This window comes from Phascolarctos cinereus, unplaced genomic scaffold (genome assembly GCF_003287225.1).
Source record: "Phascolarctos cinereus isolate Bilbo 61053 unplaced genomic scaffold, phaCin_HiC Scaffold_726;HRSCAF=1367, whole genome shotgun sequence".
Taxonomy (NCBI): domain Eukaryota; kingdom Metazoa; phylum Chordata; class Mammalia; order Diprotodontia; family Phascolarctidae; genus Phascolarctos; species Phascolarctos cinereus.
The window spans coordinates 411,306,958-411,333,653 of record NW_027556098.1 but is presented as its reverse complement, the minus strand read 5'-3'; the positions used below and the strand labels follow the sequence as shown (position 1 = coordinate 411,333,653).

Below are 26,696 nucleotides of genomic sequence, written 5' to 3'. Positions count from 1 at the left end.
TCCCTGCCCCCTTTTTTACTGAATTGTCATCCATGTCATGACGACTTGATGGAGGTGTCTCTCAGAGTCTTGTCCTGGGTTTTCCTCTTTTCTCTCTACACTGCCTCCATGGGTACCCCAGTACATAATCTGATCACTGAAAAAATCTCTTGAAGCTTTGCCAATCCAGTATCCTGCTTTACTGACCACCCAAGTTACTGGAATGTCTATTCAATAAGAGGTAATGCCACAAGAAGCCTTTGGATAGAATGGTTGTGATAAATATCTTGTACTAGTTTTCTCCTGGGCTCCTACCACCGTATTTCTCTCTCTTTGGCACCCTGTAGTTCAGAAATAGATTATGGGTGGGTGATATGGAAAGTAGCTGTAGGTTGGAGAAGAAAACAAGTTCAGATAAATGTTTCATGGAAAATGGGATGGGTAACAATGACCACTGCATCCTGGAGTCTTAGGGAGAAAGCCCTCTGTATACAGAAAGTGCCAAATAAGTGTTACTATTGTTAACTCACCTTGTGACCATGGGCAAGACCCTGAAGAACCTTGTAAATTAGAGATGTCTTTACTGATCCTATTGTTGTTACCATGGTCAAATAAAGGAAGACACTTGGTAAAACATAAAACCCCATAAACATTTCAGATATTAGTGAGAAAGGGAGGTAGGGGGAAAGTACTTTGTACTGCAAACACAAGTCTGCTGTGACAGAAACAATTTTTAAATCTAGTATCATTCTATGTCAAAGCAAATTCTAGTGGACAGAGAACTATCCAGACTGGTGTGGTCTACCCCATCCTACCCCTATACCCTGAGAGATGTCCCTCTGCCCAAGACTGTCGCTAGTAACATTCATCTTGTGGCAAGTCATGTTAAGATACGTTTTTGGTTTAATGGGCCAAAATAATAGTCATTACTCTGTTTTTCCCTTTATTGATAGATTCATAAAACATTTGGTAATTGTGAGGCACTGAGACTGCAAATACTTTGCACTGAGAATACAAACATAAGGAAAAAGAAAACATTCCTTGCCTTCAAGAAGCTTTCATTCTCACAAAGAATGTCAACGTATAAAAAAGGTGCTGGAAAGTAGAGAAAGAAGTACCCAGATGGAGGCAAGGGGACAAAGTAAATAGGGGCATCATGATCATGGTTGGGTACTTCCTCAAATGGAGATTACAGAGAGGAATTCACTAAGAGGAAGAAGTGGGGGACCTTAGTGATGGGGGGTACATGGCTACTGTGAGAAGATAACCAGGAAAGGGATGGACAAGGAGTCCTGGGAGTCTTGAGCTGAGCCCAGGTTTGAAGGGACCAATTCCCTTGATTGTTCTGGACCTCCTCCAGATCCAAGATGACCTCTTCCCTCTGATCAGTACCTAGATTCCTTTATGAAGAGAGACTTGAGCTGTCTTAGCACAATCCATTGAAGGATGAAGAATGCAATGATTTTTAAAGACATAAGAGATAACCTTTGTTCAAGGATTGGTTTTCAACCTTAACCTATTTTAGGAAAGGCTTGTGATCGTTTATTTCTACATATTTTGAAATAGGGAAAAGTCTGGAAAGAATCATTAGACTAGGAAATAAATTATTTCTAGAGAAACTAAAAAGGTTTTTAAAATTATTTCATAATAAGCTATCTTTCTCTGTGCACCATTTTCAGTTATGTTACTTTATCCAGAGTTTCCTTTCTCAAAGCTGAGAGAAATGGGAACATTTGTACTGTATATTACTGTTTTTCAGATTTGGAGCCTAGGATAAAGAGCACAGAGGAATCTTGAAAAGAGACGATTCCAGGAGAAGAATCATCATATAGAGTGAACATTGTGAAAGAAAATTGGAAGCAGTGCTGATCATTGCTACTCTACTTCTGAGGACTGTGGGGAAAGAAAGAGCCAGGTAAAGAGTCAGGAGATGAAGAAGGACAGGAAAGTGAGAAAAATGACCAAACATCAGAAGATTCAAAATGGAGACAAAATAAATGAACATAAGGAACATGGCAAAGCTTACACTAAATCTTCACACTTTACTGAAAATCAAAAGAACCATGCTGTTGAGAAGGCTTATAAATGTCATGAATGTGGGCTAACATTTACTCACAAGTCAAAATTTATTCAACATCAGAGGATTCATACTGGAGAGAAGCCTTATACATGTAAGGAATGTGGGAAAGTCTTCAATAAAAACTCAACTCTTGTTAATCATCAGAGGATTCATACTGGGGAGAAGCCTTATAAATGTAAGGAATGTGGGAAGGCCTTCACTCAAAATTCAATCCTTATCAAACACCAGAGAATTCACACTGGAGAGAAGCCATACAAGTGTGATGAGTGTGGCAAAGCCTTCATTGAGAGTTCTGCCCTTATTGTACATCAGATGACTCATACTGGAGAGAAGCCTTATACATGTAATGAGTGTGGAAAAGCCTTCAGTCAAATGTCAAACTTTAAAGTACATCAAAAGATTCATGATGGAGAGAAGCCTTATAAATGTAACAAATGTGAGAAAGTCTTTGGTCAGAGCTCAACCCTTTTCAAACACCAGAGAATTCATACAGGAGAAAAGCCTTATAAATGTAATGAGTGTGGGAAAGCCTTTAGTCGAAGGTCAAACCTGAAGGTACATCAGAAGATTCATACTGGAGAGAAGCCTTATAAATGTAATCAGTGTGAGAAAGCTTTTACCCTAAGTTCATCTCTTCTCAATCACCAGAGAATTCATACTGGAGAGAAGCCTTATAGATGTGACAAGTGTGGGAAAGCCTTCTTTAGGAGATCAAATCTTAATTTACATCAGAAGAATCATACTGGAGACAAACCTTATGAATGTACTAAATGTGGCAAAGCCTTTGCTCAGAAGTCAACCCTTTTCAAGCATCACAAAATTCATACTGAAGAGAAACCTTTTAAATGTGATACGTGTGGGAAAGCCTTCTTTGAGAGCTCAACCCTTATTAGTCATCAGATGATTCATACTGGAGAGAAGCCATATACGTGTGATGAGTGTGGGAAAGCCTTCAGTAAAAAGTCAGTCCTTGTTAATCATCAAAGAATTCATACTGGAGAGAAACCTTATAAATGTAAAGAGTGTGGGAAAGCTTTCAGTCAGAGCTCAAATCTTAGTGTGCATAAGAAGATTCATACTGGAGAGAAGCCTCATAAATGTAATCAATGTGGGAAAGTCTTCACTCAAAGATCAACCCTTTTCAATCATCAGAAAATTCATAATGAAGAGAAACCTTATAAATGTAATGAATGTGGGAAAGCCTTTGTTCAGAGCTCAAACCTTAAGGTACATGAGAAAATTCATACTGGAGAGAAGCCTTATCAGTGTAATCAGTGTGGGAAAGCCTTCACCCAAAGTTCATCTTTTTTCAATCACCAGAGAATTCATACTGGAGAGAAGCCTTATAAGTGTAATCAGTGTGGGAAAGCCTTCCTTAGGAGGTCAAATCTTAATGTACATCAGGAGAGTCATACTGGAGAGAAACCTTATAAATGTACTAAATGTCGTAAAGCCTACACTCAAAAGTCAACCCTTTTCAGACACCAGAGAATTCATACTGGAGAGAAGCCTTATACATGCAATGATTGTGGGAAGGCTTTCTTTGATAGCTCAACCCTTCTTGTACATCAGATGACTCATACTGGAGAGAAGCCATATACGTGTAATGAATGTGGGAAAGACTTCAGTACAAATTCAGTCCTTGTTAGTCACCAGAGAATTCATACTGGAGAGAAGCCATATACATGTAACCAGTGTGGGAAAGCCTTTAGTCGGAGCTCAAATCTTAATGTACACCAGAAGATTCATACTGGAGAGAAGCCTTACACATGTAATGAGTGTGGAAAGGGCTTTATTCAGAGATCAAATCTTACTGTACATCAGAAGATTCATACTGGAGAGAAGTCTTATACATGTAATCGGTGTGGGGAAGCGTTCACTGAACAATCAGCTCTTTTTAATCACCAGAGAATTCATGATGAAGAGAAGCCTTATAAATGTAATCAATGTGGGAAAACCTTTGTTAAAAAGTCAAGTCTTAATAAGCATCAGAAGAATCATACTGTAGACAAACCATATAAATGTAGTCATTGTGAGAAAGCCTTCAGTGAACACTCACACCTTTTTAAACACCAGAGAATTCATACTGAAGAGAAGCCTTATAAATCTAATGAATGTGGGAAATCATTCATTCAAAACTCTGACCTTGTTGCACACCAGACAAGTCATACTGAAGAGAAACCTTTTTTATGTAATGAGTGTGGGGAAGCCTTCAGTGACAGATCATCCCTTGCTAAGCACCAGAGTTTTCATACAGATGAGTTACACAAGTGAGAATGCTTTCAGCAAGAACTCAAATCTTGTTTACCAGAGAATTCTTACTGAAGAGATTCCTGGAATATGGGAGCTGAACAGTCTGCCTCCATTCAGACACTGATCTTGGGCAGAAGTCCTGCAATGTTGGATTCTGCTGGGTGAAAGGCTGACTTCTAGTCAACCACAGGTCTCTGATCCCTGTGGAAAGACTCCCATGTGCTATTCCATTTCTGTAGGAACTTTTCTTTTCCTTCTCAGATGGGAAGTTTGCTTCCCCCCCCTCCTTTTCAAGTTAGTTATGAAATCTAACTTAGGTTTGTCTGTTTGTATGTGGCTTGAGGTGACTCCAGCACAAGCCTACCCAAAGTCCAGAGCCAATTATGGATCCTGCAATGGGCAGGTTCTCCAACACTTACCCCAGGAGAGTCTCATCTTTAAGCCATTGCCAAATGCAAGTCATTGGGAGGCAGTGGAGGATGGCAGAAAGTCGTGGACCTGAAGACAGAAGTCTGGTTGCATTCTTGGCTCTGCCAGTTGCTAGCTGTGTGTCTGGCCAAGTCACTTCCCCTTTAGCCTACCCATCTACAACCTGAAGAGATGGGACTGGCCTGGGTTATTTCTAATGTCCCTTCCAGTTCTGAATGTTATGAAAAGTCTTAGAGATCATCAGTTCCCGCCTCTTTCCCTTCCTCATTATACAGGTGAGGGGACTGAGGCCCTGAGAGACACAGTAAGTCAGAGGAAGAGGCAGAACTAGACTCCCTGTCCCCTGGTTCCTGGTTTCCATCCCAGTGCTCACCTTCCCGCCTCCCTAAGTGTCCAGTTTTAACCAGACCTGATACTCAATAGATCTCTGTGATTACCTGTACCTTTTGCTTCTTGACCCTAAACCTAACGTGAACCCCATCCAGAGGGGAAAATTCATAAAAAGATATTAGAATTCTCAATTTCATTTTTAATATTGCCCCCATTCTGGACCCAGCTCTTCCCTATCCAAAGGTGTAGGTTCATCTCACCCTTCTCTCCTTCTCCCCAGAAGCCATCTGATGGAGCTTTCAGCTTAGTTATGTGTTATCCTCAGGTGTCCCTGGGGAGGAAGGAGAAGGGAGGAGTGTGGAACTAGTCAGTCTGCCTGGAGAGAGAGAGAGGCCCAGGGGAGACAGGGGGAGTACCTTCTGTAGGAAGACTTTCTTAATTCTAGTACTTCCCCCTCTGTTGATTTTCTCCAAATTTTCCTGTCTAAAGCTCATTTGTGCACAATTGCTTGCACTGTGATTATGCATTTTCATTTTCCTTTTATTCAGTTTTTATTATGCCATTGCCCCTCGAACATTTGGTTAACTAAAGCCTTTTCCCTGTTAATATTGACCTCATCTGGATGAAACCTGACTCACTGAATGATAGTAAGAAGCCAAAAGGAGTCTGAGTTTACCAAGGGGATTTAGCTGGAAGAATTCTCCTGACCTTTGACCCTTTGGTTTTCTTGGTGACATGTAAATCCCCTTCCCCTGTGACTTCTTTAAAATGTAGCCCTGTAGTATTATAAATGTAGTATTCTGCAAACTCAGTGTTTAAATCTGTAACTTAGTAGATTTACTAATTTGTTTTAACTTCATTTGTTCACCTTTAATTGAAAGAGGCATGAAAAAAATCTGTTTTACTATGCCTGTGTGACCTTTATCTCATAAGAGGCTGTAAAAAATTGTAATTGGTTAAAAAAATTCTCTGTCTCTGACAGTAATTTTCTCTATAAAGACTTTGCCAGAAGTTCCAGTCTTGGTACAGTTATTTTTCTACTACCTGAACCTGTGCATAAATGTAATAAAACCTAGGTTTTTGCATCTATAATGTCTGTGTTGTGGTAGATTTATTTAGCAGCAATAACCTACTATATGAACTTGTAAAGACAGTCCCATCCCTGACCTCGAGGGGCTTATAAACTAATGGGGGAAAACAACATAGAAAAGGAAGCTGGAACCCTTTCAGCTGGGGGAGCCCCCAGGGTTACCTGGTGCCAAGGCAATGATACATTCCTGGAGTCCAGCCGAACTAGAACTGCTGATGGAAAGTAGAGCGTTAGCTGGAAAGCTGAGAGCCCAGCCCTCATTAAGGTTTACGTTATGCTTCATGTTGATTGTCTCAGTTGGTCACAAGCTGAGAACTGCAAGCGACTTTATTGTCATCTGTCCCAAGCCCCTCTTTCACAGCTAACGGGACCTTTAGGCCAGATAGGTTAGGTCACAGAGATAATGAGGAGAACTGGGACTTGAACCCACGTCCCTTGATGTGGAAGAGAATCCAATTCTCTTCCTGTTGTACCACAGCACCTGTCTCCAGGGAAACTGATGCCTAGTGTGAAGAAGAGACGTCTGTCAGTGGTCAGAGACTTGTCAGTTAGTCAAGGCTAGAGCTAAGCCCTGAACCCAGGCCTTCTGACTCCAAATCCACTGCCCTTTCCACTAGACCACATTGCCTTCTCAGTGACCGAGCATGTCTTCAGCCGCCACGTTGTAGGAAGCTCAAGATCACCAAGGATGCCAAAGATCCAGGGCAGAGCACACAGCTAGATGGATGGAATGGGAGGTTTGGTCTGTCCTTTGGCATGGAGTGAGATGAGAGAGATTGGGGAGCTGGGCCTGGCTGATGTTGTAGGACATCTCTGTGACATCTGGCAAGTGACTTTGTACCTTTGTTTTCTGAAGTGTGAAAGGAAGAGGTTGGACAAGATGACTTTGAAGGTTCGTTCTTGACCCTCCCAGTGGGACAGATAAAGGGATAATTCATCTGACAATCCCCTTGGGCATGCCAGCCCTGGTGCTGCAGAAGGAAAGCAGACTTACTGGTCATCTGGTCTGATGCCCTCATCTTACAGATGGGAGACAATGGGCCTAAGGGAAATAAAGAGGCTTTGCCCAGGCCCCGACTTCTCATCCACACCTGACAAAGATCATGGAAGTCAACCTTGGAGAGAGCTCCGAGGCCACCTCTGGGGTGGTGTATGGGAAGCAGCATTTGATCCACCAGCTCATGTACCTCCCTCATTTTACACATGGGCCACCTGAGGACCAGGGGAGTGGATTGATATGGCTAAAATTAAGTATGTGAGGCAGGGTCTTTTTCCTCTGGAGTTCTGGAAGGGCCTTCTAGTTCCCAGAATTGTTAACCATTGGAGTCTGTCTTGAGAAGTAGTCAGATGCTCCAGTATCTCACAAGTTGGAAGTTTCTTTGCCTAATTCCAAAATGTAACATGGAGGATTGAAGACCTAACTGTAGGGATCTCTGTCTCCTTCCTCCCTGTCTGCCCTCAGCCTCCCTTCCACTTTTTGTCATTAGCCTCAGAAGTGGTATTTTTCAGGACAATCTTGAAAGAGCAGTAAGATGCAGATTTCACCTCGATGCAAGGAAAACTTTCTCACGATTAGAGCCATCCCAAAGTGTCCAGAGCAGCCTCCAGAAGGAAGGGCTTTGCCCCACTGAAGATTTTGGATAAAAAGTTATGCAGTCATCTGCCGAGAACCCTATAGAAGGCATTGTTGGTCAAAGATGGATTGGGCTCGGATACCTCTGATGACCTGCTCAGTTTTGTAAGCTCTTTTAATAATTCCTGACTTCTAGGAACACAGGCTTGTCTTTAGTACCAGTAGCTTCTTCCTTTCACATTAGTTTACTAGGGTTCCTGTGCTGACATTCACTTATGATTAGGCTCCTCTGGATCATGGAAATGTTGAGGGCTGGACTTTCAGAGCCCTCTATGTCATTTTAGGACCAAGTGTTGGAGACCTTGGAGCCACTGAACCTGGCATGTCCTTTTCTCAGCAGTGCTGCAAGACTGTGTGCTGATGTCTCAGTCCTCTGACATCCCCGTTATTATTCCTTTTTCAATCTCAGCGGGAATTTCTTGGGGGAGTCCTTTTTTGACCTCTGGACAAAGAGCTTTGGAGTTTACTGTTGCCCTTGTTGGGTTTGACATTTTGGAGGCTGCTGGCTGGTTCATGCATGAGGACACTGGCACCCCCTTTCCTATTGCCCGTGAGCCCATGAGGCTGATTTTTTTGAGGAGTTCTGGAGTGAAAGAAGTCACTTACTCTAGTTTCTCATTGACTTGAATCATTTTGATCCTTGTTTATTCTGGCATGATTCTGACAGTTTTGCTGCAATAGATGTGTAAGAGCTAGATGGTCTGCTTCCATCCTGGCAGCCATCTTGCCCCAAAATCTCCATTTCCACATTGAGATGGGTGTGGGGAGTGACTTCTAGTCAATCACAGGTCCTTCATCGCAGTGTCCCACAATCTCTAGGGATACTGTTTTGTTGTTGTGGCAGCTAGGTGGTGCCATGGTGCATAGAGCACTGGTCTTAGAATTAGGAAGACTCATCTTCATGAGTTCAAATCCAGCTTCAGACACTTACTAGTTATGTGACCTTGGGCAAGTCACTTAATCCTGTTTGCCTCAGTTTCTCGTCTATAAAATGAGCCGGAGAAGGAAATTGCAAAGGACCCCAGTATATTTGTCAAGAAAACCTCAAAATGGAGTTGCCAAGAGTAGGTCATGACTGAAACAGCTCAGCAACAAATTGGTACCTGACTGAGCCCAGAATGGAAAATGCCCTTTCTAGCCGAGGGAGAGGATGTGGGCAAAGAAGCCAGCCCACCTGGAGCCAGTGATGAGTGTTGCTGTACAAGTAACAAGAGAAATCCAATATCTCACAGTATTGCTGTGAGCTGTATATTATAGAGATTAGTGATACTGTTTTAGAGATGAAAGAACAGGCATAAGGGAGTCACATAGCTAGCAAGTGTCAGAGGCACAATTTTAAACCAGATCTATCTAATCTCTAGTTCTTGGCTAATTTAGTAAGAGCTAGTCTGCAATCTGCTATAAAAGTTTATTCTGGAAACTAGAGCGTTTTGTGATTACTAATGAGTTATAATTCAAATGGTTAAACAGTTTGGGGAGTCATAAGGCTATAACTGCAGAGGAAAGAGATCCTGCCGCACATGTGCAACCACACTCCATGCTTGCAGATGTATGAGGGTGTGTCCCCTTCATCCTGGGACTCAGTTTCTGAGCATTTGTGACCCACCATTTTGGGAAGGAAGTTTTTTTGTACTTGAGAACCTGAATGCTTGGGGAAGTGCTTGGGCTGTGAACTGACAGTGTTTAAATAAACTTAAGCAATCAAAAACTATAAATCAGACCTTCCCAGGCTTGTGAAACTGAAGCCCCAATAGGACATCTGAGATTTCAGCTGCCTTGGGAAACCCAGCTGAGCATTCCACGATTCCAGACACCCATGGTGAGTAACCTTCAGGGAGAAGTGTGTTTCTATTATTGAATTTCTCTGCATTGGTTCTAGTGAGAGGCTGGGCTGGGAGCTGCCTGAGGGCAAGAGCTCATTTCTGCAACTCCGGGCTCTGTACACTGTAAGTGCTTAATTCTCCTTGTGAAATTGACTGGAAGGATTTGGAAACAAGTGGCTTGGAGCACAGACAGAACTATAGCTAGAAAGTCCAAATCTCCATCTGAACTCAGGCTGTGCTCACTAGAAACTGGCTTCTGAGATCTCCTGGCCCCCTTTTTCCGAGAGCCCTCTCCTCAATTCTCTTTTCCACCCCACAGGCCCTCCCATGGACTAGTATGTGGTCCCTACTTCTGCCTTTAGATTACCATATCTTGTTCGGATTCCTTTAGTGATAACCTCCAAGGTCTAGGGAATTTAGGCCCCTCCTGCTTTCAGAGAAAAGATTTCAAAGGTTTCCCATTAGAAGCCTCTAACACCCAAACGACACTGTTATTGTTTATCTTTCAAAACTGTCTTTCTATCAGGACTTCATTCCATTGCTTTCATTTTGTATTATCTTCTGTTTCCTTCTATACTTAAGACATCCTCAATTTCTATGGCTGTGTTTCTAACAGATTTCCTTCTGTCCATTTTCTGTTGGGGTCTTCATAATCGCTTCTGTTTCCCAAGGGGGGGTTGTGAGGATCAAATGAGATAATGTGTGAGGTGTGTGTTATCTGTGGAATTGTGAGACATGCATCCATCACTGACCGGTGGGGTGTGTCATGCACTGAACGGAGAGGTAAATTTCATTGTATCTGTCTGTAGCCTATGCTGGCTTATTTATGCAAGGACCTTAAAAATTCTTGTAGCTATCATTATTCAAAAGAATGTCCTAATTTCTGTGGCTCCTTCCATCTGAATATACTTTTGTTATCCACCAATAAACATTTATGAAGCGCCTAATAAGACTGGGCAGCATGCCTACATTAGGAATGCAAAAAGACTAAAAATACAGTCTCTGCCCTCAAGGAGCTTATAATCTAATGGGAGAAATGACATGCAAACAAATACTAAGCAAGCCAAATATTGGATCAATAGGAAATAATTAACAGAGGGAGAGCAATAGAGTTAAGAAGGGATGAGGAAGGCTTCTTATAAAAGGTGGGATTTTAGTTGGGACTTAAAAGAAGTCAGTACTCAGAAGGAGGGAGAGTATGCCAGGATCAGGGGACAGCTGGAGACAATGCTTAGCGTCTTGTTCATGGAACAATCAGGAGGTTACTGGATCAAAAAGGATGTGGAGGAGAGTAAGTCTGGAAAAGGTAGGAGGGGGCCAGGTGATGAAGGGCTTTGAATGCCAAATGGAGTAATTAATTTGTATTTGCTCCTGGAGGGAATAGGAAGCCTGTGGAGTTTAGTAATTATGGTGGTTACTTAAATGGATCTGTGTTTTAGGAAAGTCATTTAAGTGACTGAATGGATGATATACTGGAGTGGAGAGAGACTTGAAGTAGGCAGACCTACCTGCAGGCTGTTGCAGCAATCCAAGTGATGTGACAAAGGGCTGTACAAATTGAGGTGGGCAGTCAGAGGAGAGAAGGGGAAGTGTTTGAGAGAGGTTTTAAAGGTGAAATTGACAGACCTTGAGAATAGCCTGGATGTGGTGATGGGGGAGGGGGTGATGTGTGTAAGAAAGTGAGGTGTCCATGATGGCTGCTAGGTTGTGAGCCTGAGGTATTGGGAAGATAGTGTTGCCCTCAACAGCAATAGGGGAAGTAGATGAGGGTGGGTGTATTTAGGAGGAAATAATGAATTTCGTTTTGGACATACTGAGTTTAAGATGTCTACTGGACATGCACTTCCAGATGTCTGAAGTGCAGTTGGAAATGCAAAATTGGAGGTAGGGGCTGGAAAAGTAGACTTGGGAATCATCAGCATAGAGATGGTAATTAAATCCTTGGGAGCTGATGAGATTACCAACTGAAGTAGTTTAGAAGGAGGAGTGAAAAGGGCCCAGGAAAGAACCCCAAAGGACATCTATTATTAGAGGGCATGATCTGGAGGGAAGTCCCAGCAAAGGCTACAGAGAAGGAGCAGTCAGATAGGTAGGAGCAAAACCGGGAGAAAATGGTGTCTCACAAACCTACAGAGAAGAGAGCACTAAGGAGAGAGTGATCAACAGTTTCAGAGACTGCAGAGAGGTCACAGAGAATGAACATTGAGAAAAGGCCATTGGACTTGACCAGTAAGAGACTCATTGTCAGTGGAATGATAAGATCAGAAGCTGGATTGTAAGGAATTAAGAAAAGAATGAGAGGAGTGATCATGGAGGCAACTATGGTAGATGGTCTTTTGGAAGAGAAGCAGAAGAGATAATGGATGATAGCATCAATGAAAGGGTCAAAGGAGGGTTTCTTTTTTTTTCCAGGACATATTTGTAGGTAGTAGGAAACAAGTCAGTAGAGAGGGAGAGATTGAAAATAAGTGAAAGAGTGGGGATGGCAGGGGACAGTCCGCTGGTAAAGATGGGATGGAGCAGGATCGCTTTGAACAAGTTGGAGGGTAAGTCTTGTAAGGAGTAAGGCCACTTTATCAAGTAAGACATGGGTGAAAGAGGAGACAATGGCCAAAGGCCTTTCAGTGATAGGAGATAAGGAAGAGGGGAGAATAAGGAGTTCATAGCATATGGCCTCACTTTTTTCTGTACCATGAGGCAAGGTTCTCAACTGAGACAGTGGTGGTAGGAGAGCCATGGGGGGCTTGAGGAAGGCTGACAATGTTTGGAGGAACCTCTGTGGATGCTGGGATAGAGAGTTGGTATGGGAGATGCAGTAGGGTGGCCCAGGTAGCACTGTGCACCCAGTTGAGGTTGTGTAGTGCACCCAGTCAGAACTATTGCACAACTTTCTCCTCTGTTCAGTAGCACATACGTAGAAATGGAAGTGATGGATGGTAAGCAGTCCTAGGTTAAGGCTTATCTGGGGGTAATCAGCAATACAATGGATGGAAATTCAAGAGAGGAGGATAGTTCAGAGTTTAATTGGTTCACCAAGGATCCAAGATGGGGAGAAGAGGAAAGAGTGGCTGGTGTATTGTAGATGGCTTAGGAGTGAATTAATGGGTCAAGGGACTGAAAATCAGGTTGCAGCTGAAGAGTACGGTCATGTAAGAGAAAGCAGAGGGAAAGGTGAAATGTCACTAGATGATGGTCAGATAATGGAATTTTCAGAATTCTTGAATATAGAAATGGTATGTTTGTGGGTGATGGCAAGATTAAGGATATGACCTTTGTGTGTGGCTGAGGTGGGGTGCAAGAGTAGCTCATGTGGGTTGAGGAATTGAATTGCTAGGGTATTTGAGGGAAGAATCAATATGAAGTTCCCTAGTATGATGGCTGCAGTTAAGAAGGACAGAAAAATAAGCCAGGCATCAGAGTCATCATAAGCGAGGTGAATGAGCTGAGGTTCTGTAGACAACAGCTACCAGGATTTTGATTAGGTAATAGATAGGAATAGGATGAATCTCAAAGGAAGAGAGGTTACTGAGTAAAGGAGGAAGGGGGAGAAATGGAAGTGGCAGTGCGGAGCATGGAATATTCCAAACCACCCCCAGTGAGCCAAGGAGAATGAGTGAAGGTGCTGGTTGTCGTCCTTTGTTCTCGAAGAGCACCAGAATAACACCACTATGTTGGGGCCAAGGGACAGTGTGTCTAACTGTGGCTGATCAAACTGACATGAGCTTGCAACACTTTACCACAGGTCAGGCACAAATAGTCCACACAAACAGTTGGAGTAGAGATGTCTCTAAATTTGGGCACCTCACATTTCTTTTGAGCTACTGCAATTTTGCTTCACTCATAGAGCCCCATGTCATGCAATCAGTTCCAAAGTTTTTCAGAGATGCCTTGAAAGTGTCCTTGTATTGCTTCTGACTACCATGTGAGCACCTGCCTTGCATGAGTTCTCTGGAAAATAGTCTTTTAAGGCAAACATATGTTTGGCATTTAAACAGCGTGCCCAACCCATTGAAGTTACACTCTCTGTGGTAGAGTTTGAATGCTTGGAAGTTTGGCTAGAGAAAGGATCTCAGTGTCTGGTATCTTATCCTGCCAGGTGATCTTCAGAATATTCCTAAGACAATTCATATGGAAGCAGTTGGGTTTCCTGGCATGTTAATAGTATACTGTCAGGTTATCAAGACAATAAGGTCAGCACAAGGCTCTGTAGACCTTCAGTTTGGTATGCAGTGTAATACCTCTTCTCTCCCGTACTTTCCTGAACACTGAGATAGCTCTGGCAATGGGTGCATCAACCTTATCATCTGTTTGTTTATCTCTGAAAAGTATATTGCCAAGGTAAATAAACTTATCCATGGTATTAAAAATTTCTCTCTTTGCTGTAACCAGTGGTTCCACATATGGATAGTATGGTGCTGGCTGTTGGAGAGCCTGTGTTTTCTTAGTGTTAATTGTTAGGCCAAAATTAGCACAAGTAGCAGGACATTGATCCATACTTTGTTGCATCTCAGCTTCAGAGGTTGCATTGAGTGCACAATCATCTGTGAACAAAAAATTCATGTACCAACTCTCCTTCTACTTTAGTCTTGGCTTATAGCCTTTTCAAGCTAAATAATCTACCATCAGTGAAGCAGCTGACTTTGATGATGTTGTCCTTGAAGGCTTCTGACAATATTGCTGAAAACATCATGCTAAAAACCATGGGAGTAAGTACACAGCCCTGCTTCACTCCATTGGTGACAGGGAAAGTGCAAGAACATCTTCCATTATCCAGAACTGGAGCAGGCATGCCATCATGAAATTGACATACAATACTGATGTACCTCTCTGGGCAACCACATTTTGGTGTAATTTTCCACAAGTTCTTACAAGTGACAGTATCAGAGGCCAAGGAGAATGAATGAAGGTGCAGCCAGTATTGGGAAGAGGGGCCAGGGAGACTGTGGCATTGGGGGAAACTGGATTTTATTAAGAGCTAGTAGATGGAAGGACTGGTAGAGGAATAGATTTAAGGTCAAGGAAAGTTTGTTGCCTGTGGAACAGGTATTCCAAAGGGCACAGTGGAAGGGGCAGATGGAGTTAGGATAAAACTTTGGGGTATGAGAATGGTGGGAGATGGAAATGAGGAATGGTAGGGGGTAAGGAATGGGGTTTGGGTGATGATCTAGAGGACTTTACAGATGATAATAATCCCAGATCACTGGATGTCAAGGGTATGACTAGTTGTGAGAATGTTCATCATTAAGGGGAGAGCACTCCCCTGAACTCTGAAAGGATAAGCACAGTAGAAGATGGGAGGCCTGAGGTTGAAGGGAGAGTTGATCTTCTCTGACAGAAGCTTCTCCACATCCCAGTTGGGAGATTGGGCTGGCAGCAGGAATTAGCAGATACCTTGTGCTGGATGGAAGTGGTTGCTTTGTGCCTCTATTTCTGTGTCTGTCCATCTAGCTTGACTTTCTACTATTTCCTTCTGTATGCCTCAATTTCTATATCGGTGTTTCCATCTCAACTTCTTTCTGTTCCTTTCTGTAGATTAAAAATGTCTCCTTTCTATTTCTTCCCTAACTTCCTTCTGTACTACGAGAATCCTGCAGTTTCTCCAGCAGTGTTTCTATCTGGACTACTTTCTGTTCCCTTCTGGGTCTAAAAAGAATGTTCCAATTTCAGTGGCTGTCTTTTTATCTGGATATCCTTCTATTCCTCTTCTCACTTAAAGAATGCTTCAATTTCTATGGCAGAGTTTTTATTTGGATTTGTTACCATTTTTTCCCCCCCTGAACCTAAAATCAAAACAAAACCTCAGTGTCAGTGCCTGTGTATCTATCTGGATTTCCTTTTGTTCCCTCCTGTGCCCAAAGGAATGCTTCATAGCTGTGTTTTTGTCTGCATTTCCTTGAGTTTCCTTCTGTATATAAGAAAATGCCTTCATTTCTGTGGCTTTGTTTCTCTCTAGACTTCCTTCTGTTTGTTTCTGTACCTGAAAAGTTGCTTTAATGTCCACAGCAGTTGTCTTTCTGTACTTCTTTCAGGTTCCTTTTATACCTAAAAACCAAAAATCTTCACTGACCCACTCCTCTTTTCTTTTGCTGTGTGACATTTTAGCCAGTGAGTTGGGTAAAGACATACATACGTGGTATGCTCGAGGGACTTAGAGATGAGTGACACAGATCTGGGAGAGTAGCTAACACAGTGGGTGACAGTCAGGATCTAAAAGGATCAGCAGATGTTGGACGATTGGGTAAAATTCCACAGGAGATCGTAGACAGCAAGGGTTTTTTGGGATTCTGTGCTCTTCAGGAGTCAGCAGTGTGAAATAAGAGAAAAAAGCTCCAAGCAGCTTGACCTGCATAGAGAGGAACACAGCTTCCAGGATTAGGCCAGACAAAGAACCCAGGCCCTCTGCTCTTGTCAGACTTCGTCCAGGTATTGTGTGCAACTCTGGACTCCATGCATCCAGAGGAGGACACTGATCAAGTGGAGTGTCCAGAAGAGGGCATCCAGGACTGGATGGCCTTGACTCCTTGTCCTGTGAGGCTTGTTTGAAGAACTGAGGGATTTGGAGCCTGGAGAAAAGATTTGTGGGGAAATAAGAGCTGCTTCCCCATATTGAAAGGGCCATCATGTGCAAGAAGGTTTAGCTTTTGTGTTGTGTTTGGCTGCAGAAGACTGACTGGAGCAGTGCTTGGGACTTGCAAAGGGGCAAAGAGAGGGTTGCTTCAGGACAAACTTCCTCACATTGATCCTGGTCTAGAAGGGCTCCCTGGAAAGGTGGTAGGATCCCTCTCAGCAGGTTCATTTAGAGGTCAGATGCTGGCTTTTTGGGATGTGACCATGGAGATTCATTTCTGGTACTGTTTGTACTCAGAGGCTGCTCAGTTACCTTTAAAATCTCTAGTCTTGTGATGTAGGAGTTTTCTGAACCCCCTACCTTTGTGCTTGAGTCTTTCCTTAAGTGAGACTATACCCTTCAGAGTTAGCAATGCTTTCTTAATAGAACTAACGACAGTCTGCATTGCTAAGCTCTCTGCTTTGTTAACCTCTCTGTAGTATTTTTGTTGGTGGATTATCAGCCCAGATATACTCTGCTCTTGAGTTTTTTTGTGTGATTTCATTCTATCTTGTCTCATAGCTGGGTGGTACTGTGGATAGACCACTGGGCCTGTGGTTATGAAGATCAGACTTGAAACCCAGCCTCAGACATTTAATAGCTATGTGATCCTGGGCAACTTAATTATACCCTTTATACCCTGTCTGCCTTGGTTTCCTCAACTGTCAGTGGAAAATATGACAGCAGCTACTTCCCAGTTTTGTTTTGAGGATCAAAAGAGATAATGTCAGTAAAGGGCTCACTTAGCACAGTGCCTGACACCATAGTAGGTGCTTAATAAATATTTGTTACATTTTTCCCTTGCCTGCTATCTCTTTTACTGAATCTTCATTGGTGTAATTGCCACTTAATGTGAGTGTCCCACAAGATTGTGGTCTGATTTTTCCTCTTTTCTTTCTACATTCCCTCCATGGGTGCCCCAGTAGATAACCTGTCCACTAGAAAAAGCTATTGACTGCTTTTTGATCCAGTGCCCTGATCTATCATTGAGCACTCAAATTACTGGGATATCTGTTCCGTAAAAGTGAATGCCGTGAGAGCCCCTAGGAAAGAGTGATTGGGAGAAATATTCTGTACTCTGTGGCACTTGGGCCCGTACCTCCAGTATTCTGTCTCTTTTGTACCCTAAAGTCCAAAATTTGATTATGAATGGGTGGTGGGAATAAGTGTAGGCTGGGAAAAAAAGTTAAAATTGGTGTCTCATGGAAAATCGGCTAGATAATAATGGCCATCATAACCCAGAGTTACTAGGAGGAAGGCATTCTTGTACGCAGAAACTGCCAAATAAGTGTCATCTGTTGTGGACTTACCCTGTTACCCTGGGCAATAAATACTTTGAAACTCTACAAAATTATTTCTGTTCCTCATCTGTAAATAGGGATATCTTTCCCCATGGTACCCTTGTCACAGGATTCTTAACATGGTCAAATAAAGGAAAACACTTAGCAAAACTGAAATAAACAAACATTTTCAGAGGGGGGGGAGAAGAGGGGAGCAGAGAGAGAGAGTATTTTATCTCAAGCACAGATTTCCCATTACAGAAACAATTTCTAAATTTGTCATCTGGCGTAGTCTAGCTAGCCCATCCATCAGAGATGTCCCATTACCCAAGAATATTTTTGATAACATATATAGTAATCTTGGGAAGAAAGAGAATGTTAAACTACATTTTTGGGTCAGCATGCCAAAACAATAGCCACTATCATATTAGTTGCTCAATTTATTGATAGATTCACCAAACATTTATTAAGTTATTTATTATTTGCCAGGCACTGGTACTACTAATATTTTGTACTGAGAATGCAAACATAGAAAGAAAGCATTCTTGGCCTTCAAGAAACTTACATTCTCGTGGGGAAAGTGAACATATATAAAAGGGGCTGGGAGGAAGTGGGGGCAGATGGGGGCAAGGTGACAAAGTAGACAAGGGGAATCATGGACTAGACTAAGTTTGAATTGATCATGGTTGGGTACTTCCTGAAATGGAGATTCTGGAGAGAAATTCACTAAGATGAGGAGGTGAGGTCTTAGTGGTGGAGGTGCACAGCTACTGTGAGAAGACTGCTGGGGCAGGAGTGGAGAAGCAGTTCTAGGAATCTTGAGCTGAGCCCAGGTTTGAAGGGACCAGTCCCTTTGCTTGTTCTGGTCTTCCTTCAGATCCAAGGTGACCTAGATTCCATTATGAATAGAGACATGAGCTGGGCTTCTAAGTGGGTCTTGGCACAGTCCATTGAGGAGATGAGGACTACAATGACTTTTAAAAAGATAAGAGGTAACCTTTGTTCAAGAATGGGTTTTCACTCTTTCACCATGTTCTTAAGAAGGGTCTGTGTTAAAATATAAAATACTTATGAGTCTACCTGCCAAGACAAACCCAGGAACTATATGAATACAATTATAAAATATTTTTCACACAAATAAAGGCATATCTAAACAATTAGAAAAATATTAATTCCTCATGGGCAGGCTGAGTTAATATAATAAAAATGACAATTCTACCTAAATCTATGCAGTGCCATACCAATCAAACTGTCAAAAATTATTTTATAGAGCTAGAAAAAATAATAGAATTCATCTGGAAGAATGAAAGCTCAAGGATATTAAGGGAATCAATGAAAAAAAATGCAAAAGAAGGTGGTCTAGCCATACTAGATCTCAAGCTGTATTATAAACTGGTAATTAACAAAACAATCTAGTACTGGCTAAGAAATAGAGTCATGGATCAGTGGAATAGATTAGGTACAAATTACATTATAGTAAATGGCCATAGTAATCTAGTATATGATAAACCCAAAAATCCAAGCTTTTGGAACAAAAACTCATTATTTGACAAAAACTACTGGGAAAACTGGAAAACAGTATGGCAGAAACTAGGTATAGAGCAACATTTCACACTGTATACCAAGAAAAGATCAGATTGGGTACATGATGTACACACAAAGGGTGATATCATAAACAAATTAAGAGAGCATGGAATAGTTTATCTGTCAGATTTATGGATAAGGGAAGAATTTAGGACCATAAAAGATATAGAGAGCATTACAAAATGTAAAATAGATAATTTTAATTATATAAAATTAAAAAGTTTTTGCACAAACAAGACCAATGAAACCAAAATTATAAGGAAAACAGAAAACTGGGATTTTTTTTACAAGTATCTCTGATAAAGACCTCATTACTCAAATATATAGAGAACTAAGTCAAATTTATAAAAATACAAGTCATTCCCCAACTGATAAATGGTCAAAGGATATGAACAAGCAGTTTTCAGACAAAGAAATTGAAGCTATCTATAGTCATGTGAAAAAAAATGCTCTAAATCACTATTGATTAGAGAAATGCAAATTAAAACAACTCTCAGGTACTACCTCACGTCTATCACATTGGCTAATATGACAAAAAAAGAAAAATGTTGGACATTGGAGAAGATGTGGGAAAACTGGGAAACTAATGCACTGTTGGTGGGGTTGTGAACTGATCCAACCATTCTGGAGAGTAATTTGGAACTATGCCCAAAGGGCTATAAAACTGCATACCCTTTGACCCAGCAATACCACTGCTAGGTGTATATCCCAAAGACATCCCAAAAAAAGGGGAAAAGGACATACATGTACAAAAATATTTATAGCAGCTCATTTTGTAGTGGCTAAGAATTGGAAATCAAAGAGATGCCCATCAGTTGGGGTATGACCAAACAAGCTGTGATATATAATTGTAATTGTTCTACTATAAGAAATGACAAGCAAGATGATTTCAGAAAAACCTGGAATGACTTACATGAACTGATGCATAGTAAAGTGAACAGAACTAAGATAATGTTGTACACAGTAACAGCAATATTGTTTGATGAAGAACTCTGAATGACTTAGCAATTCTCAGCAATACAATGATCCAAGACAATCCCAAAGGACTCATGATGAAGCATACTATCCACTTCCAGAGAAATAACTGATATTGATTGAATATAGACTGAAATGTGCTATTTTTTACTTTCTTTCATACTTCTCTCTTATTCGAGTCTTCCTGTGTAAAATAACTAATATGGAAATGTTTTACATAATTACACTTGTATGATCTATATTTGCTTACCACCTAAGGGAGGGTGAAGGGAAGGGAGGAAAGGATAGAATTTGGAACTCAAAACTTTAAGTAAAAAATGTTATAAATTGAAAAAAAATATATGCAACAGTCATTGCCTGGGTTTTTGAGCAGGAATAAAAAAACGAAAGGCCTGCATTCCTTTATTTCTACATACTTTCAAATAGAGAAAAGTCTGGAAAGGGTTAGTAGACTAGGAAAAAATGTTATTTCTCAATATATCTGGAGAAAATAAAAAGGCGTTAAAAATGTTCCACAATGGTCTACGTCTCTCTGGGCACCATTTTCAGTTGCATTACTTCATCCCTAGTTTCTCAGAAATGGGGACATTTATACCTTATATTACTGTTTTTCAGATTGGAGTCTAGGCTAAAGAGCAGAGGGATCTTTGAAAGAGACCATTCCAGAAGAATCATCCAATAGAGAGAAAATTGGAAGCAGTGCTGATCATTTCTGCTAGACTTGTGGGGACTGTGGGGAAAGTAAGAGCCAGGTAAAGAGTCAGGAGATGAAGCAGGAGAGGGATGTGAGAAAACTGACAAAACTCCAGAAGATTCAAAAGGGAGACAAAATAAATGAACATAAGGAACATGGCACAGCTTTCACTAAATCTTCAAACATTTCTGAACATCAAAAAATCCATGCTGTTGAGAAGGCTTATAAATGTAATGAATGTGGGAAAGTCTTTGGTCAGAGCTCAACTCTTTTTAGACATGAGAGAATTCACACTGGAGAAAAGCCTTACAAATGTAACGAGTGTGGGAAAGCCTTTAGTCGAAGCTCAAACCTTAAGGTACATGAGATGATTCATACTGGAGAGAAGCCTTATAAATGTGATCAGTGTGAGAAAGCCTTCACCCTAAGTTCTTCTCTTCTCAATCATCAGAGAATTCATACTGGAGAGAAGCCTTATAGTTGTGACAAGTGTGGAAAAGCCTTCTTTAGGAGATCAAATCTTAATTTACATCAGAAGAATCATACTGGAGACAAACCTTATGAATGTACTAAATGTGGTAAAGCCTTTGCTCAGAAGTCAACCCTTTTCAAACATCACAAAATTCATACTGAAGAGAAACCTTTTAAATGTGATACATGTGGGAAGGCCTTCTATGAAAGCTCAACTCTTATTAGCCATAAGATGACTCATACTGGAGAGAAGCCATATACATGTGATGAGTGTGGGAAAGCCTTCAGTAAAAAGTCAGTCCTTGTTAATCATCATAGAATTCATACTGGAGAAAAACCTTATAAATGTAATGAGTGTGGGAAAACCTTTGTCCAGAGCTCAAATCTTATTGTTCATCAGAAGATTCATACTGGAGAGAAGGCTTATAAATGTGATCAATGTGGGAAAGTCTTTACTCAAAGATCAACCCTTTTAAATCATCAGAAAATTCATAATGAAGAAAAGCCTTATAAATGTAATGAGTGTGGGAAAGCCTTTGTTCAGAGCTCAAACCTTAAGGTACATGAGAAGATTCACACTGGAGAGAAGCCTTACAAGTGTAATCAGTGTGGGAAAGCCTTCACCCAAAGTTCATCTTTTTTCAATCATCAGAAAACTCATACTGGAGAGAAGCCTTATAAATGTAATCAGTGTGGGAAAGCCTTCCTTAGGAGGTCTAACCTTAATGTACATCAGGAGAGTCATACTGGAGAGAAACCTTATAAGTGTACTAAATGTCATAAAGCTTACACTCAGAAATCTACCCTTTTCAGACACCAGAGAATTCACACTGGAGAGAAGCCTTATACATGCAATGATTGTGGGAAGGCTTTCATTGATAGCTCAACCCTTCTTGTACATCAGATGACTCATACTGGAGAGAAGCCATATACGTGTAATGAATGTGGGAAAGACTTCAGTACAAATTCAGTCCTTGTTAGTCACCAGAGAATTCATACTGGAGAGAAGCCATATACATGTAACCAGTGTGGGAAAGCCTTTAGTCGGAGCTCAAATCTTAATGTACACCAGAAGATTCATACTGGAGAGAAGCCTTACACATGTAATGAGTGTGGAAAAGGCTTTATTCAGAGATCAAATCTTACTGTACATCAGAAGATTCATACTGGAGAGAAGTCTTATACATGTAATCGGTGTGGGGAAGCGTTCACTGAACAATCAGCTCTTTTTAATCACCAGAGAATTCATGATGAAGAGAAGCCTTATAAATGTAATCAATGTGGGAAAGCCTTTGTTGAGAAGTCAAATCTTAATAAGCATCAGAAGAATCATACTGTAGACAAACCATATAAATGTAGTCATTGTGAGAAAGCCTTCAGTGAACACTCACAACTTTTCAAACACCAGAGAATTCATACTGAAGAGAAGCCTTATAAATCTAATGAGTGTGGGAAATCATTCATTCAAAACTCTGACCTTGTTGCACACCAGACAAGTCATACTGAAGAGAAGCCTTTTTTATGTAATTAGTGTGGGGAAGCCTTCAGTGACAGATCATCCCTTGCTAAGCACCAGAGTTTTCATACAGATGAGTTACACAAGTAAGAATGCTTTCAGCAAGAACTCAAATCTTGTTGTTTACCAGAGAATTCTTACTGAAGAGATTCCTGGAATATGGGAGCTGAACAGTCTGCCTCCATTCAGACACTGATCTTGGGCAGAAGTCCTGCAATGTTGGATTCTGCTGGGTGAAGGGCTGACTTCTAGTCAACCACAGGTCTCTGATCCCTGTGGAAAGACTCCCATGTGCTATTCCATTTCTGTAGGAACTTTTCTTTTCCTTCTCAGATGGGAAGTTTGCTTCCCCCCCCTCCTTTTCAAGTTAGTTATGAAATCTAACTTAGGTTTGTCTGTTTGTATGTGGCTTGAGGTGACTCCAGCACAAGCCTGCCCAAAGTCCAGAGCCAATTATGGATCCTGCAATGGGCAGGTTCTCCAACACTTACCCCAGGAGAGTCTCATCTTTAAGCCATTGCCAAATGCAAGTCATTGGAGGCAGTGGAGGATGGCAGAAAGTCGTGGACCTGAAGACAGAAGTCTGGTTGCATTCTTGGCTCTGCCAGTTGCTAGCTGTGTGTCTGGCCAAGTCACTTCCCCTTTAGCCTACCCATCTACAACCTGAAGAGATGGGACTGGCCTGGGTTATTTCTAATGTCCCTTCCAGTTCTGAATGTTATGAAAAGTCTTAGAGATCATCAGTTCCCGCCTCTTTCCCTTCCTCATTATACAGGTGAGGGGACTGAGGCCCTGAGAGACACAGTAAGTCAGAGGAAGAGGCAGAACTAGACTCCCTGTCCCCTGGTTCCTGGTTTCCATCCCAGTGCTCACCTTCCCGCCTCCCTAAGTGTCCAGTTTTAACCAGACCTGATACTCAATAGATCTCTGTGATTACCTGTACCTTTTGCTTCTTGACCCTAAACCTAACGTGAACCCCAACCAGAGGGGAAAATTCATAAAAAGATATTAGAATTCTCAATTTCATTTTTAATATTGCCCCCATTCTGGACCCAGCTCTTCCCTATCCAAAGGTGTAGGTTCATCTCACCCTTCTCTCCTTCTCCCCAGAAGCCATCTGATGGAGCTTTCAGCTTAGTTATGTGTTATCCTCAGGTGTCCCTGGGAAGGAAGGAGAAGGGAGGAGTGTGGAACTAGTCAGTCTGCCTGGAGAGAGAGAGAGGCCCAGGGGAGACAGGGGGAGTACCTTCTGTAGGAAGACTTTCTTAATTCTAGAACTCCCCCTCTGTTAATTTCCTCCAACTTTTCCTCTCTGTAGCTTATTTGTGCACAGTTATTTGCATTGTAATGATACATTTTCATTTTCCATTTATTCAGTTTTTATTATGCCATTGCCCCTGTAACATTTGGTTAGCTAAAGCCTTTTTTCTGTTGATATTGACCTCACCTGACTCATTGATAGTAAGAAGCCAAAAGGAATTTGAGCTTACCAAGGGGATTTAGCTGGAAGAATTGTCCTGACCCTTGACCCTTTGGTTTTCTTGGTGACATGTAAATCCCTTCTCCTTGTGACTTCTTTAAAATGTAGCCCTGCAGTAGTATAAATGTGGTATTCTCCCAACTCGGTGTTTAAATCTGTAACTTAGTGTGTTTACTAATTTTTTTAGCTTTGTTCAACCTTAATTGAAGGAAGCATGAGAAAATTAATCTGTTTTACTAGGCCTGTGTGACCTTTATGGTCTAAGAGGCTATAAAAATTGTAGTAGGTTAAGAACTTATTTTCCCCTCTCTAACAGTAATTGTCTGTATAAAAACTTTGCCAGACTTTTCAAAGTTGGTTCAGAGTCATTTTTCTACTACCTGAACCTGTGCATAAATGTAATAAAACCTAGGTTTTCATATCTACAATGTCCGTGTTGTGGTAGATTTATTTAACAGCAATAACCTACTATATGAACTTGTAAAGACAGTCCTGTCCCTGACCTCGAGGAGCTTATAAACTAACGGGGGAAAACAACATAGAAAAGGAAGCTGGAACCCTTTCAGCTGGGGGAGCCCCCAGGGTTACCTGGTGCCAAGGCAATGATACATTCCTGGAGTCCAGCCGAACTAGAACTGCTGATGGAAAGTAGAGCGTTAGCTGGAAAGCTGAGAGCCCAGCCCTCATTAAGGTTTACGTTATGCTTCATGTTGATTGTCTCAGTTGGTCACAAGCTGAGAACTGCAAGCGACTTTATTGTCATCTGTCCCAAGCCCCTCTTTCACAGCTAACGGGACCTTTAGGCCAGATAGGTTAGGTCACAGAGATAATGAGGAGAACTGGGACTTGAACCCACGTCCCTTGATGTGGAAGAGAATCCAATTCTCTTCCTGTTGTACCACAGCACCTGTCTCCAGGGAAGCTGATGCCTAGTGTGAAGAAGAGACGTCTGTCAGTGGTCAGAGACTTGTCAGTTAGTCAAGGCTAGAGCTAAGCCCTGAACCCAGGCCTTCTGACTCCAAATCCACTGCCCTTTCCACTAGACCACATTGCCTTCTCAGTGACCGAGCATGTCTTCAGCCGCCACGTTGTAGGAAGCTCAAGATCACCAAGGATGCCAAAGATCCAGGGCAGAGCACACAGCTAGATGGATGGAATGGGAGGTTTGGTCTGTCCTTTGGCATGGAGTGAGATGAGAGAGATTGGGGAGCTGGGCCTGGCTGATGTTGTAGGACATCTCTGTGACATCTGGCAAGTGACTTTGTACCTTTGTTTTCTGAAGTGTGAAAGGAAGAGGTTGGACAAGATGACTTTGAAGGTTCGTTCTTGACCCTCCCAGTGGGACAGATAAAGGGATAATTCATCTGACAATCCCCTTGGGCATGCCAGCCCTGGTGCTGCAGAAGGAAAGCAGACTTACTGGTCATCTGGTCTGATGCCCTCATCTTACAGATGGGAGACAATGGGCCTAAGGGAAATAAAGAAGCTTTGCCCAGGCCCCGACTTCTCATCCACACCTGACAAAGATCATGGAAGTCAACCTTGGAGAGAGCTCCGAGGCCACCTCTGGGGTGGTGTATGATAAGCAGCATTTGATCCACCAGCTCATGTACCTCCCTCATTTTACACATGGGCCACCTGAGGACCAGGGGAGTGGATTGATATGGCTAAAATTAAGTATGTGAGGCAGGGTCTTTTTCCTCTGGAGTTCTGGAAGGGCCTTCTAATTCCTGGAATTGATAACCATTGGAGTTTCTCCTGAGCAATAGTCAAATGCCCCAGCATCTATAAGATAGAGTGGCATAGTTAGTTGTGGACCAACTCCCCTAAAGTTAGCCAAGAGCCAGGAATCATTGAGATCTACTTTCAAATTGTGCCTCTGACATTCACTTCATCCCTGGGAGCCTCAGTTTTCTCATCTCTAAAATGGAGTCAATAATTCCTGTTATATCATCTCCCAGGAATGTTGCCAGATCCAATGAGGTATTCATTTTGGCTTGTCATTTCTAGCAAAGCACTGATCTGACTCTAGGAGCTGAGAGTGAAGACAATTTTGGTATCTTTGCCCACATCCTTTCCCTTTTCCAAGAAGGGAATGCTTTACCCTGGGCTCATTCTTTTCCTACCTGAGCCCATATAGTATGACAGAAGGTTTCCAGAAGGAACTGGATAATTGCACCAGCTTCATTCCCCATCAAATGGTCCTTTTGTTCTGTACCCATATACACATGGATTAAGTGTCCTCATTGCCTAACTTCAAAAGGGAAAAAGATCTTGGTGAGATTTTGACCTAGGTTTGGTTCAGTGCAAAATGCTCCTCTTTTCTTGCCCTCTTGTTGGTAGGTCCAATAGACTGTTTCTGGACTCAGTCATTATCAGCCAGCGGAAAGCTCTTTAGGTTCAGAAGGACTAAAGTGCAAGCTTCTCTTTCAGCTGGGATTCTTCCCCTGGTTATTTGATTTCAGGCTCTAT

The 26,696-nt window shown here is 41.8% G+C and overlaps 2 protein-coding genes across 4 annotated transcripts in view; both read left to right on the top strand.

The window, feature by feature from the left end:
* The window catches only part of LOC110203342 (uncharacterized), a 62,440-nt gene extending 56,277 nt beyond the window's left edge, over window positions 1-6,163 (top strand). For all 3 annotated transcript variants that reach the window (XM_078145848.1, XM_078145849.1, XM_078145847.1), the window contains exon 2: window positions 1,739-6,163. In XM_078145848.1, coding sequence (XP_078001974.1) covers window positions 1,910-4,333 — 2,424 coding nt within the window. In that variant the 5' untranslated portion in view covers window positions 1,739-1,909 and the 3' untranslated portion in view covers window positions 4,334-6,163. The remainder of the gene's footprint in view (window positions 1-1,738) is intronic.
* LOC144454176 (uncharacterized) overlaps window positions 1-24,652 on the top strand; it is a 47,817-nt gene extending 23,165 nt beyond the window's left edge. The window contains exon 2 of the mRNA XM_078145850.1: window positions 20,679-24,652. Within this exon, the coding sequence (XP_078001976.1) occupies window positions 20,831-22,759 (1,929 nt within the window). The 5' untranslated portion in view covers window positions 20,679-20,830 and the 3' untranslated portion in view covers window positions 22,760-24,652. The remainder of the gene's footprint in view (window positions 1-20,678) is intronic.
* The last annotated feature ends 2,044 nt before the right edge of the window (window positions 24,653-26,696 follow it).